The 14,866-nt window shown below is 46.3% G+C and overlaps 1 protein-coding gene across 1 annotated transcript; it reads left to right on the forward strand.

Moving 5' to 3' along the window:
• The first annotated feature begins 350 nt into the window (after positions 1–350).
• Positions 351–14,622, forward strand: LOC116910265 (zinc finger protein 354A). The gene is made up of 4 exons (XM_032914148.1): positions 351–361; positions 4,367–4,521; positions 5,006–5,101; positions 12,603–14,622. Exons 1-4 carry the CDS (start codon positions 351–353, stop codon positions 14,072–14,074), a joined length of 1,734 nt encoding a protein of 577 aa, XP_032770039.1. The 3' UTR covers positions 14,075–14,622.
• The last annotated feature ends 244 nt before the right edge of the window (positions 14,623–14,866 follow it).

Here is a 14,866-nt window from a genome sequence, read left to right on the forward strand (position 1 = left end):
TACAATTGCATCCTTACATTTTTGCATAGCTGAGAAATTTCATATTTTCAAACTCGTGTTTTTAGAGTATGAGTATTATAATCATAGCCTTTTGGCTTATTAGTAGCATTCTTCAGTGTCAGCCACAGCAGCCACAGTGAACTCATATGTAAGTGCAGGAAGTGTTGCCCAGTGGTCAGCTCTGACTCAAGATATTTTAGGCATAAGAGTTCATATTGACCTTTGATTTGATGGGTCCTAGGTAAAGCTTTGTGGGATTTCTTAAGATTAGCACACCTCATGCAGAACATACAGAACAAAACAGGGTATGTGATCAGCATGTCTTTGAGCCAAGTCACTTCTCCGTGTCAATGATTGGCAGGTATGTTACAGCAACAATGTGAAATCACTGACAGGCATGGAACAAAATGGCTACAGATACTCTGTGGCGGGGGAGGTGGGTGAGGGTAGGGGTGGGGGGATAGGGGGGTACGGGAGTAGGGTTGAGGAGTTGTCAGACCATGACAGTGGCACTATTGTATACAGCTGAACCAAGGGGTAGGATTATTACATACACATAAACAAGGCAATGTTATGTGCAGCTGAAGCAGGAGGCAGGTTTAACTATTCTTGTTAGGTGCAGTTTCTATTGGGAAATAGTCTTCAGCCTGTAAACATTGGGTGCTGGGAGAAAGCTATGGCGGACGTTTTCTGCACACACTCTTTCCCACTTGGAACAGAAGGTCTGCCACCCCCCATGTGACTAAGACCATTCATTATATTCACAGCTATGCCCATGTACAGGACACCCATCCATTCAGGCTTTCCTCCACTCCCCCACGGGGTGTAGGTTCCATTTTTCTCTTTCCCTCCCAAGAGAAAAGCCTCAGTTGAGTATCTTTTCCTAGTTTCTGGATGGGGAGGTGGCGGGGTTGGGCGGTATGTGGGAGGAGCTTGTTGGGGATTTGATTTGTGCTTACAGGGGAATTTCAACGTCAGATGCGGGTCCCTGCCAACAGTTGCCCTGCCAATGGCTGGGCAGTGAGACAGAGGTGGGACTTTGAGGATTCCTGAAGAGGAAACGCAGGACCCGGAGAAGGAGAGTCGCCAGGGCAGAAAGAAGAGAATACTAACAACAGAGCTGTGGAAGACAGAGAACCAACCACGTAAGAATCCGGGAAAAGCAGCCCCAGGGGCCACTCCCTCAATTAGGTCTGGGATAGCAGAGATAACGTATAGATTCATCAGAGGGGACAGTGTGGTGGCCACGGGAAGCTTTGGAAGTGGCCCAACCATCCATTGAGGCATCCCTTCCCCCTGAGGAATCAGCCACATGATGGTATAATATAGAGGCATGGGGAGGGGAGTCAAGAGGTTAGTAGAGACAGAGGGAGAGAGAGGGGGGGTAAAGAATTAGGGGCCAGCCATTAGCATGTGGAGAGATGGGGGAAGGGGGAAGGGAAGGGAGTGGGGAGAGAGCAGAAGCAGGAGGGCAAGAGCAAGAGAGAGAAGGGGGCAAGAAGCCCCTTTTATAGTGAGTCAGGCTTACCTGGCTGTAGCCAGGTAACTGTAGGGCGGAGCTTAGACAAAATACTTACAAGGTGAGGTCTTTAAACTTGTAAACCATGACCCCAAATTAGCCCTTCATTTAGACGGGTAAGTTATTCTTCTCAAGTACATGTCACAGACACAAAGATACGACTACCACAGTTCCTCCTCTCCTGAGTTGTTGCCTCAAACCTGCTTCATTCTCCTTCCAGCCCGTCCTTCACTTTACCCTGCTTTTGCTATTTTTCTCATTACACGTATCCTCTAGAACCCTATCTAATTATGTTCATGGCTTATTGTCTGGTTCTTGCCCTTTACTAAAAAGTACTACAGGATAATGGTGTTTGTTTTATTCACAGACTTTTTTCAAATGACTTACAATAGGGCCCGGCACATGACTGTTAGAGCACAGACTCCTCAGCTGTCTTTCTCTTGCACTCTGAAAAGTCAGACACGCACTCCTGCAGTCTCACCCTCTTTGGACTGAGAGTTGATACAAACATCTACCGTGACATGAAAAGGCTCGCAGAGCTGAGTTATCTCTCTTCCTCTCTCAGCTGCCACCCCAGCTCCAACAGATACCCCAAACAACCCCAACTTATAACTTAGCTTGCATCTAGTGCCTTTCTGCCTTTTCTTGTGACTCCCAACACACAGGTTATGTCATATGGCGTGAAATACTTGCTTCCCCAAACTTGTAAGAATAAGGAAATCCTGTCCTTGGGAACTGAACGGTCTTTGATAAGCTTTGCACATCAGATCTCCATCATGTCTGCCTTCGGCCTGATTCTAGTACTGCCCCCACTGTTGTTGTTTATTTGCAGGAAAAGAATTTTAAAGACATTTATTACTTGTGTATATGAATGAGTGTGTATGAGCATGGAATGTATGCACTGACTTGAGTGCCAGAAGGGGATGTTGGAACCCAGGCGCTGCAGTTACAGGCCATTGTGAGCAACCTGATATGGGTAGTGGGGATTGAACCTAAGTCCTTAGCAAGAGCAGTAAGGATTCTTAAACCGCTGAGCACTTCTTCAGTCCTACTAATACCTCATAATAAAGCTCTTCTGAAGGGCACTTCGTGTCAGCTTCCTTTCCACGAACCTGCGACATCTTTTATTATTTACCTACCAAGCATGTGTTCAGTTACTGGTGTCCACTCTCAGCTTCCAAGCAATCTGTGCATAAGAAGAGTCCCAGACAAACCGAAGAACTTCAAATCCCAGAATCCCTGGGTCTCAGAGTGGACTACATTTCCCAGAGGCCTCCTCAGCCATTACCCTCGAACCTCAAGTTCTGAGCCCCCGTGAGCCTTCGCGGATCTTAGGGAGTCTGTGGCACGGCTAGAGACTCGGGGCCAAGGTCCTAAGGCAGAGTTCTCACACGCGCGGAGGCTCAGAGCGTATGTGAGGTGCGGCGGGAGCCGGGGAGAAGGTGAGTGAAGGCTGGGTTCAGCTCAGAGGCCTCCTGCCAGTCCCCCTCCCCTGAGTGCGCGCTCCCAGTGGCCTCGGCCCTGGACTGCAAGTGACCTGCTCCCCACTGCCTGGGCAGCGCCAACCCAGGCTATGTTTTCCGTGCAGCCCTCTTGTCCTGGGCTTCTGGTCCCTTTTCTAATTTTTTTTTTTCTGGAAGTTTATCCCTTGGCAGCAGCGGTGCAGTTGGGTGGCCAACGTGTAGGGGAGGAAGAACACTGTCCCTGCCCTGGGTCAGATCCGAGAGGGTGAAACCGGATGCCCTCCCACTGTGGCCGCACTCCAGCTTGAATTTCCTATCCGAAGGGGCCGGAAAGTCCCAGCTGAGATGTTGTGAACAGTCTAAGGGTGTTCACTTTGGGGACTCAGTGAGTCCCCCTCTGTTATGGAATATAGTGTCTCTTGAATCTTACTTCTGGAAATCCATGGACAAGAAGACTGGTGACCTATCGATTTTGTGATGCCCACCCCTGGCTCCTGGTTCCCTCTCTAGAGGCAGAAGAGCCAGGCTCAGCTAATGGGACGCTTTCGGAGATGCTGCGTCTGACAGGTGCGAAGCAACATGTGCTGTGCAACTCCTTTCTTCTTCCTCCCCTCAGATCCTCCTTCATCTTCACCCATCTTTAGAGGAAAAACCTAAGAAAGAAGATGGCTCCTGAGCAAAGAGAAGGGGCGTCTCAGGTAAGCGGCTTGCCATTTCGCTTCTTAACAGAAGGAGGGGCTTTTGTTTGGTTTTCCTTCTGACAGTTATTCACACAGTTAAGCGTTCCCTAGGATTCAGAGCCCATGCTCTCCTTGGAGGAATTGGTCCTCTCCCCATGGGTGGTGGATTCTGTGTGTTCACAGTTCTAGTCTCCTGTATTTCTTGATAGACAGGCTGTCGTTGTCTGGTGCCTACAATCTGGTATGTGCCTACAAATTCCACAAGTAACATACCAAGTGCCCTAGGACAGAACACACATATAGACTTGAGAAAATTCCCTTCCTCCCCCGTCCTTGCCTTCCTCACTCGTCTGCGTTTCTTTCTCTGCCCTTACCAAGATTGATTTTTATTTTCTCTTCTTGACAATCCCTATGTTGCTCCCCAAGCCTTCTTCAGCCTGTGGTGGTTGATTATTTTTCCATTTTACTTTATGGGTCTTATGTTTTGCTTGTTCAATTCCATTGAAGTTTTGTTTGTCATTATGCATGTATGTGTGTGTGATGTGTGCATACATGTGTACATGTGTATATGTGTATACATGTGTCATGTGTCCGGATGGCCGCATCTGTGTGTGAGGATGTGCATCTGCACATGGCTGTCGAAGCCTGAGGCTATAGGGTGACTTCTCCCACGGCTTCCCAGGTCTTCTATGATGACTTCTCAGAGCTCATCGAGTTGTCTGTCCCTCACAGGTGTCAGTGACATTTGAAGACGTGGCTGTGCTCTTTACTCGGGACGAGTGGAAGAAGCTGGATCTGTCTCAGAGAAGCCTGTACCGTGAGGTGATGCTGGAGAACTACAGCAACCTGGCCTCCATGGGTAAGTGTTCCCAGTGGGCATAGATTCAAAAATGAGACCTCAGCAACTTCTTCCCTGAATGAAGATTTCGGTGTGAAATGTTAGCAGAGTTTTGCCTTCAGGTCTCACAAATGTGTCCTTCTGAGTGAGTGTTGACACGTACTTCCCACAGCAGGCCTGGAACTGCCCGTGTGCAGTGGAGAGGTTTTGACAGTGAGAACATCGCTTCCCTTGGTATAGACAGACAGCAAAGGTTCACAGTCCAGGCTTCTCTCAGCCAGTAGTCATTTGATGCTGCTTGGCTCATCTCAGCAGGGAGCTTTGCTCTATCTCTGGATCCTCTTTCCCACTGCCGTAGCTAGAGGTTGGCATCATACTTTTTCTGCAAGGGGTTGTGCAGGGTAAACATTTGGGCCTTAATTGATTTCTGCAACTTTAAGAGATTTTCTCAGTCCTCTGTGGTTGTCTGGCTTCTAGTTAATGAGTTCATTTTGTCTACAAGCAGGATTCCTGTTTACCAAACCAAAGGTGATCTCCCTGTTGCAGCAAGGAGAGGATCCCTGGCAGGTGGAGAAAGAGGGCCCCAGATACTTCTCTCTCGGTGAGTGCCTAGGCCTGGCAGTCTTTGCAGGTCCCATTGTGGCAAATAAGGAGAGGGCGCAGCTTAGAGTGTGGGTTGGGAAATGTCTTCAGGTTCTCAGTCTGTGAGAGGTGGTCAGGGGCTGGGATGGAGTTCAGTGGTAAGGACACCGGCCTCACACACGTAACGCCCTGGGTCCAATTCCCAGCACACACACACACACACACACACACACACACACACACTCACACAGACACACACACACATGTCGCACACTCACACACACTCACCTATGAAACAAAGTAAACAAAACAACTCAATAAATTATTAGCGGATTAGATAGGAGCAAGTGAAGGAAATTGAAATCTGGGCCCAGCTCTGTTATTCTCTCCTGATCATGTCCCGAATGAGTTTCCTGGGATCTTTTCTCTTGTTGGTTGTTTCTGAGGAGGGTTTCATTTTCAGAGCTCATTTAAGAAGGTTGGTATATTTAAGAGATGATAGCTAATTCACTCAGGTCGATGTTCAAAGTGTAAAAGGAAAGGAATCGGTGCGGAGGCTATGGAGGGACCTTGTAACAAGTTCCTCGGTGTTGTTTTAAGAGCTTTGTTCTGCACATGGGGCCTGCAAGCATCTGACCTGTGAATGGCCACTGTGTACTCTTGGGTAGCTCTCGGAAAGCTGGTTCTAATAAATGATTCAAAGGCCTCATAGTTAAACAGCTGGAGAAACTGCAGTCTGTCCTTTTTCTAGCAGCCACCAGCACAGTAATAAAGACAGCTCCAGAGAGTGACAAGGAGCCAGGAAGGATTCTGAGTGCTGTGAGATTAGGGTGAAAGAAAATTGTGAGCACAAAAAGAAGGGTTAGGAGGCAACAATGTACCCTTTAAAATGAACCTAGGAAAAGTATCTTTATTTGCATACAATGTTTTAAATTGTTACAAAGGGCTGTTACATTCAGGAAGTGCTGTAACATGCACTATGGGGGATACATTCAAAGTGAGGCACAGCCTGGCAGCCTTAGAGAGCCACTTCAAGAATGAAGGTAAAGCTAGCCGGGTCTAGATGAAGGCCCTGCTTCCGGCATCTAGGGAGAGCCTGTGTGATGAGTTTGGGGTAGCTGTGGGTTCCATTTCAAATGTACTGAAATGCTTGGATCCGGATCTCTGGTGGAGGATTCTCTGAGATAGATGGGTTGGAACTCACAGGGGAGGTCAGCACCCTTGGACCCTTGATCTGACCAGCGGGAGGGATCCTGGGAAACTGTTTTTGCAAGATGGTTAAGACAAAAGACTCTGTGAGCCAGACCTGAAGTGACCTGAAGAGAGGCTCCAGAGAGGTGTTGCCATGGTGATAGAAACTTGAGGCTGATGAACTGGGGAAGATCCCTCACTGGTGATTCAAGACACCCACTGTGGGCTTCAGCTTGCTTAGCCCTTCATAAATGCTGAGCAAGCTCTGTGCTAGGTCCCCGTGAAGTGGAAGTAGATGGGATGGAACAGGGTCCTGCTCTTGTGGAGTGATTGATGCCGTGAGGGGAATAACGAAACCAAGCACCCACAGCCAGCCATGTGCAAAAGTCTAATGAAGACTAGTAGAAAATGACACATAGTGCTCTGAGAGTGCAGGGCAGAAGCCACTGGAGTCAGCATTGACCTCGGAGAAAGGAAGAGAGGCCAGGAGACATTGGCAGGAGCAGATTTCCCTGGTGCCCATCACTTGGTTCGACCTGAGGATTTGAGAGTCTGAGGAGTCAAGAGCAGCCTGGAGCTGGGTCAGGGAGCCTGAGGGTAAGAAGGGGAGAGGAGCTGGGGCAGATCTGAGCCCTCAGATCCGTCAGTGAGCCTTGGCCAAGAGAAGAGCCACGTGACAACCACCCTGTCCTCTCAAAGCCCTTGTATTCTATGAGAGCCTTCTCTAGTCTAAAGCGAGAGATCCTGAGGCAGCAGCCACCATTGCCTTTTACATCCGTAATTATGTAGAAGCTGCCAGATGCCACCCCAGAGTAGGCAGAACACAGGTAATTAGGATTCCTGCAGGGAGGGAAATTGCCCGAGCAGAGTGAGCCTGCAGTTAGAGCTGTCCTGAGAGAGGCTAGAAGACTTGATGAAATGGTCACTTGCCTTCCTCAGCTCTGGGAGACCTGAGTGGATGACTGAGGAGTGAAATATCAAATGGAGTCACTTCCTGCTCCACTCTGTGCAGGGCGGGGTGGAGTGAGGGTGTTGACTGTGCAGCCCAGGCTGGCTTTGACTCTAGATTTCTCCTACTTCAGTGCCCTGAGCACTAGGATTATACGTGTGCCTCTCTGTTCCTCTTGAGGAATGGCTGTTCTTTCTTTCTCTCAAACGTGAACTTGAGGTGGGAGGCCTGTGGTGTGCCTGGACTCCATTACCCCTTCTCAGCAGGGGCTCACAGCCCACAGTATAGTGTAAGGACCTGAATGTTTGCACCCAAGATCATGATGTCAAGCAGAACCCAATTCTGAACCTGCAAAGTTATTTTTCCCTTCAAAACTAAAATAATAAAGCAGGGCTCAGTTCTTTAGTGCATTGGCTGCTTTTATGGAGATCCTGAGTTGAGTTCCCAGCACCCACATAACCATTTATAACTCCAGTTCTAGGCTTCTGATGCTCTTCTTTGATCTCTGTGTGCCTCAGCGATACATGTGGTACACATGCAGGCAAAACACCCTTACACATAAAAATGAGTAACTTTTTTTTAAAAAGTAAAACCAGCCTTTGTTGTCCCTGAGTTTGTAAGTTTTAAACTGGAGGTGAAAGGCCATGGCTCCAAGAGTCTCTGTGTCTTACTTTGGGACTCTTGCTTAAGAACTGGTCCAAAGTCTAAGCAGTGAGGCTGTGCTTTCCTTGCATAGCTAGACTACTTGTGTACAAATAGATTTGGTTCCTGTCCAAATGCAGAAATATTGTTTTTCAATTCCAGAAATGTTCTAGTAATACCATCTCCAGCAAGAGATCCCCCTCACCCCCTTGTCTTTCCCTTTTACTGTCTTTAATGTCAGAATCCACTGAGACTCTGCTGAACCATGTGGGGTTGTCAGCCGTCTGCTGGCCCATCAGTGAAGCCTCTGGGGTTGTATCTGTTCAGAGGAAGGGCAGCTCTTCCTGAGTTTACACAGGTGCTACCGCAGAGGTTAGCCACACCCTTAAAACTAGTGCCCTCCGTCCCATGGGGCACAAGGCAGAGTCCTCACTGTGGTGGTCGCCCTTATCTCCTGTTCTGCCTCAAGGCTTTTGTGCCTGACTTTCTCTGTCTGTGCCTTCTCTTTTTTTCGATGGCCAAGAGCTCTTGTGTTACCTTCCTGTGTTTCACAGGCTTCTGCCCAGGTGCCACTTTGTGGAACAGGCTCTGGTCATCTAGAACAGGGTCCCTTTCTCCACGCTCTTCATCTCAGCAGACAGTTCCGTCCACACGATCGCTGCATGGCATATGTGCACATGATCTCTCTCTTCCTCTGCACCTGTATGTGGAGGCAGCTTGGTCCTTATTTCTGTTTTCCAGTGCTGGCCAGAGTAGGCTTCTGGTTATGGAGAGAATATAGGAATAACTTGCATGAAATGAAAAGCCCTCCCTACATAGCGAAAGCCAAATGAGCCAGTGAGTAGTACAACATTAGAGAATTTCCACAGATGCCTCTACTCAGAGCTGTTCGGTTTACTTGTGGTTATGATCTATCACAAGGGTGAGCCTACCTGCAGACAGTAGTGTAGCTTGGGTAGGGTTGTGTGAGAAGTGTTGACACGCTCATGAATGAAGTGATTGATGGCAGGATTGCTTTAGGCTTAGCTTTTTGGAAGGGAAGTAAGCGTTCATAGTGATGTGGTAGAGGCAGGTTTGGCATGGCCCTGCTCCCTCTGAGATACCAAGACTGATGCTTCTTTCAACCTATGTAACCTGTGGCTGACCCTTTAAGATCCTGTCTTGAGTGTCAGACAACTCTAACCAGCGCTCACAGCCGGTCTAACCTGCACCCTCACTATTAAGGAAATCTTGATGGCTCTCTGTGCTCATATTACCCACTCTTGCATTTTTGTTGTAGCAGTGCTCACACTATAGCACGATTTCTTCTTTTTTGAATATAAGATCTCACTCTAGTCCTGGCTGGACTGGAACTTACTGTGTAGCACAGGCTGGCCTTAAACTACTACCACGTCTGCATAGACTCCCGAGTGCTGAGATTGTAAGCATGAACCACCATGCCCATCCATGACTACCTGCTGATCTCTTTATAACGATAAACTTACTAAACCTCACCAATGCCTAGGGAGAAGTCTAGGTATTTATTTTTTATTTGATAAATAAATAGAATGAGGAATCAATGCTTTTTGAAGTAGTAAGGGGTGTTTTATGTGTTGAGGCAGGGGTTAGTTCTTACAGGAAACCATACCAGAGAGATGAGAATCTCGGGTCAGAGGAACAGTGAGTTTATCGCAATGATCCCTCTAAAATAAGATCCTGAACTTGGATTAGTGATGGCTGTTAAAGACGGTTTACTGGTGGGATGTAAGAGAATTTGATGGCTGTCTGCCTGTGTATGCAGGGAATAAGAGATTGAAAGATGAAAATAAAAATTTATGGAAAAGCTACTAAAAATCTAAACAGAATCAGAAAAGGCCTTGACAAGTAAATTGCTTTGGGCTCCAGAGCTGGTTCTGTGGCTAAGAGTGCCTGCTGCTCCTGCAGAGACCTGGAGTTTGACTCCTAGTTCCTTCATGAGTGGCTTACATCCAGTCACAACTCCAGCTCCAGCTCCAGTTCCCTCTTCTGGCATCTGTAAGCAGCGTCCTCACATGACCATGCACACATGGGCACAAAAATCTTTTAAAAATAAAATAAATTGCTTCGGTAAAATAGTGTATAAGAATGGTTTGCCAGAGGCAGAGGTGCTGAGAGACTGCAGACAAGCAAGTACAGCACTGCACAAGGTGCAGGCCAAATGAATTTAGAGACAAAGGAAGGCACTGCCTGGGTAGCAGTGAAAGGATTCCTAGGTAAAGGCAGTGGCCTATTCCTCCAACAAGGCCCCACCTCCTCTCTGTGACTCCCACCACCTCCATGACTCCCACCTCTTCTCTATGATTCCCACCACCTCTATGATCCTGTTGGGTTGGGAAGCCATTGATGATCCCATTACTACCCTAAACCAGGTGACTTGTGCCAGCTGGATATACCTGGACTTGCTCAAAACTGTTAATAGGTTCACTGGCAGGTAAGAACAAACAATATCACTAGCAAGCAGCAAATACCCAGCTACCTGCATTAGAGACCACCTCGCAGGGTCACTGCCAGCCCGTGCAGGATGGTAGTTATGTTAGGGTGCCTGTAGCTGTGCCAGGTGGCTCCCCCCAGGAGAACACTTCAGGTATGAGCAGGCTGATTTCAAAAAGAACATATTAAATGCTCTCTTTAGAAGAGTTACCATGGTGTCACTTACAGCAGTGGAAACCCTGACTAAGACAGTGGGTACATGTGTGTTTATGTTCTCTGTGTATATCTGTGCACGGACGCTGGAAAGGAACATCAGATATTTTCTTCATTTGCTCCCCATCTTCTTTTGAGACGGAGGTTTCTTGCTGAACTTAGGCCTTGCCGCTTTGGCTGGAGCAGCTGGCTAACAGGATCCAGGGCTCCTCCTGATTCAGCTCTCCCGCACTGGGATTAAGTCCAGCGCACTCTGCTTTTTACCATCGTCTGCAGGACTGACTCAGGTCCTCACGCTCTTAGAGCAAGCCTTTACTAACTGAGTCAAGGTGACTGCGGCTGTGAAGAAACACCATGGCCAAAGCAGCGTAACAAGGAAAGGATTACACAGCTTACACTTCCACAGCACAGTTCATCATCAAAGGACATCAGGACAGGAACTCAAGCTGGGCAGGAACCCAGAGGCAGGAACTGATGCAGAGGCCACAGAGGAGTGGGGCTTACTAGCTTGGGCCTCATGGCTGGCTTAGCCTGCTTTTTTTTTTTTTTTTTTTTCTTATAAAACCTAGGATCAGCCCAGGAATGGCACCACTCAATGGGCTAGCTAGGCCCTTCCCATCAATCACTAAGTCAAAAAATGCCCTACAGGCATGCCTACGACATTTTCTTCCTTCCTTCCTTCCTTCCTTTCTTTCTTTCTTTCTTTCTTTCTTTCTTTCTTTCTTTCTTCCTTCCTTCCTTCCTTCCCTCCTTCCTTCCTTCTCTTTCTTCTTTTTGGTGTTTCTTTTCAATTAAGTTATTTATTTACTTTACAGACCAATCAAAGCTTCTCCTCCCTCCTTTCCTACAAGTCCCTCCCTCCAACCCCCACCACCACCATCACAATCTACCTTTCCTACCTTTCTCCGAAGAGGGGAGGCCTCCCATGGTTATCAACCAGGCTTGGCATATCAAGTTACAGTAAGACTAGGTACATCTTCTATTGAAGCTAGAATAGGCAGCCCAGTTAGGGGAAAGGGTCCTAAAGGCAGGTGACAGAGTTAGAGATAACTCCTGCCCACATGAAGACCGAGCTTCACAGCTGTCACTTAAATGCAGAGGGCCTAGGTCGGTCTCTTGCATGCTCTGTGTTGGCAGTTTGGTCTCTGTGTGTACCTTTGGGCCCAGGTTAGTTGGTTCTGTGGGTTTTCTTGTGGTGTCCTCGACGCCTCTGGCTCCTTCAATCCCTCCTCCCCATCCTCCACAGGATTTCTCCAGCTCTGTTTACTGTTTGGCTGTGGGTCCCTGCATCTGTTTCCATCAGTTGCTGGGTGAAGCCAGATGTGGTAGCACATGCCTATATTCCCAGTACTCAGAAGGTAGAGGCAGGAGGATTTGCTACAAGTTCCAAGTCAGCTTAATCTGTCAGTTTAGGCTGTATAGTAAGACTCCATATCAAAACAGAAGTGATATATATAGAGAGAGATGTATGTATGTATGTATGTATGTATGTATGTATGTATGTATGATAGCATCAAAGGGATTTGGGAGAGGTAGAACACGCTGATCTGCTTGTTATATGTAGAGAGGTACAGAACAATAAATCAGTATGTCAGAAGTGGTCACCTGAAATCCCAGCTCTCAGGAGGTCATGAGTTCAGGCTAGGCTGGATATTGATAGTCTGTCTAAGAAAATAGGTAATGCTGGCTGGAGGAATGGACCATGGATATGTAGAGTCAAGCAAGGATTCTCATAAGTAAACTTTTGAATTGAATCTGAAGATGTTGTTGGCAGGAAACAAAGAGGGCAAACCTAGCAGATAACAATGTAGGTGACTCTCATGACTTCTCTGGGTTCTAGATACTACATTTTCCAACTCCTCATCCCCATTTAATCACTGTCTTGAAATGGGTTTACTTTATTTTTTCTTCACTCTACTACTTCTGTTCCCGTCAATTGTGTTTCTATATGAACTCTTGGATTCCACCACACACCAAGACTCTATTTAAATAGCATTAGTATTTATTCACTCTACATATCTAGTCTCAATAGTTAATTTTTATATCACATCTTTGCTTTGTTTTTTTCCCTTTTTAGGATTGAAGTGCAGTCATAGAACCACTAAGTCAACTCAAACACAAGACTCTTCATTTCAGGAACTGATTGTGAGGAAATCTAAAAGAACCTTTGCCTTCGAACCTTTGAACATGAAGTCAGAAAATCTTTTTATACATGAAGGCAAATTAGAGGAAAAGTGGGATAAGAATACTTTGACTGTAGAAAGAAGCCATAAAAACAATGAATTTAGCCCAAAGTCCCATAGAGAAAAAAGGTCCTCAGAATGTGAAAAGCAGATATCTTATTTATCTAACCCACCAGGAATCACACCGGATAAACGCTATAAATGTAGCATGTGTGAGAAAACCTTCATTAACACCTCATCCCTTCGTAAACATGAGAAAAATCATAGTGGAGAGAAATTATTTAAATGTAAAGAATGTTCAAAAGCCTTCAGCCAAAGTTCAGCCCTTATTCAACATCAAATAACTCACACTGGAGAGAAGCCTTACGTATGTAAAGAGTGTGGGAAGGCCTTCACTCTCAGTACGTCCCTGTATAAACATCTCAGAACCCACACTGTGGAGAAATCCTACAGATGTAAGGAATGTGGTAAATCCTTTGGCCGAAGGTCAGGTCTTTTTATACACCAGAAGATCCATGCCCGAGAAAACCCTCATAGATATAACCCAGGAAGGAAGGCATCTGCTTCCCTCTCAGGATGCCAGAGAGCTCATTCCAGGAAGAAGACCTACTTGTGTAACGAATGCGGCAACACCTTCAAGTCTAGCTCCTCCCTCCGTTACCATCAGAGAATCCACACCGGAGAGAAACCTTTCAGATGTAGCGAATGCGGTAGAGCCTTCAGTCAGAGCGCATCACTTATTCAGCACGAAAGAATCCACACGGGAGAAAAGCCCTACAGGTGTGGCGAGTGTGGGAAAGGCTTCACTTCTATCTCAAGACTCAATAGACACCGGATAATTCACACAGGAGAGAAATTTTATAATTGCAATGAGTGTGGCAAAGCCTTAAGTTCCCACTCAACTCTTATTATTCACGAACGAATCCACACTGGAGAGAAACCGTGTAAATGTAAAGTTTGTGGAAAAGCCTTCAGACAGAGTTCAGCTCTGATCCAACATCAGAGAATGCACACTGGGGAAAGACCCTATAAATGTAACGAGTGTGGGAAAACATTCAGGTGTAACTCATCCCTAAGTAACCATCAGCGAATCCACACTGGAGAGAAACCGTACCGATGTCAGGAATGTGGGATGTCATTTGGTCAAAGTTCTGCTCTTATTCAGCACCGAAGGATTCACACAGGAGAGAAACCGTTTAAATGTAACACATGCGGAAAGACCTTTAGGCAGAGCTCCTCACGTATAGCACATCAGCGAATTCATACTGGGGAGAAACCCTACGAATGTAACACGTGTGGGAAACTTTTCAACTATAGGTCATCCCTTACCAATCATTATAAAATCCATGTGGATGAGGACCCTTAAAAAGTAAATTTGCATGTAGAAAAGCCTTAAACCAAAGCTCTTCAGAGAACGGGCTTGAGAGCTGTAATAAACATACTATGGCGTCCCTATAGTCATTTAGTTACTGTCAACTAAATTCCATGGATAAATCCTGTGTAACAGGTAGGAGCGAAATATTCATGCCTGTCCAACACTTTAAAAAAAATTGCTTGAAATCTGGTGGTTACGTGTAGTCCTGGCTACTGGGGACCCTGAGAATTGCTTGACTCCACGAGTTTGAAGAGCAAATGTATGGAGCTTTCATCTCAGAAGATTAGTGACCTGAAATGAAGAATTCACAGCTGAGGGCCTTGACTTCAGGTATTTGGAAAATGGTGCTTTTCTCTATGCAACAATGTGTGCTAGATACAATTGTAATCATAGGCATCTAAGTGAACAGAGGAGTGGGATGGACTTAGCAAAACACAACACTCTACTGTTGTGATACTTTTATACTATTTTAATAATATCCAAAAGGGATCAACACATTTAAAAAAAAAAAGAGCCAAAAAGAATAAAATGAACTGTAATCTACCTCTTAGTCTCTGTAATTTATCCTTTTCTTGACCTGATTTCAAATGTGTGTGGATTTTATTTATTTACTTACTTATTTCATGTATATGTGTATGTATATGTATATGTATATGTATATGTATATGTATATGTAACTGGCTTCAGACACACCAGAAGAGGGCATCAGATCCCATCACAGATGGTTGTGAGCCACCATGTGGTTGCTGAGATTGAACTCAGGACCTCTGGAAGAGCAGTCAG

The sequence above is a fragment of the Rattus rattus genome, chromosome 9 (genome assembly GCF_011064425.1).
Source record: "Rattus rattus isolate New Zealand chromosome 9, Rrattus_CSIRO_v1, whole genome shotgun sequence".
Classification (NCBI taxonomy): Eukaryota; Metazoa; Chordata; class Mammalia; order Rodentia; family Muridae; genus Rattus; species Rattus rattus.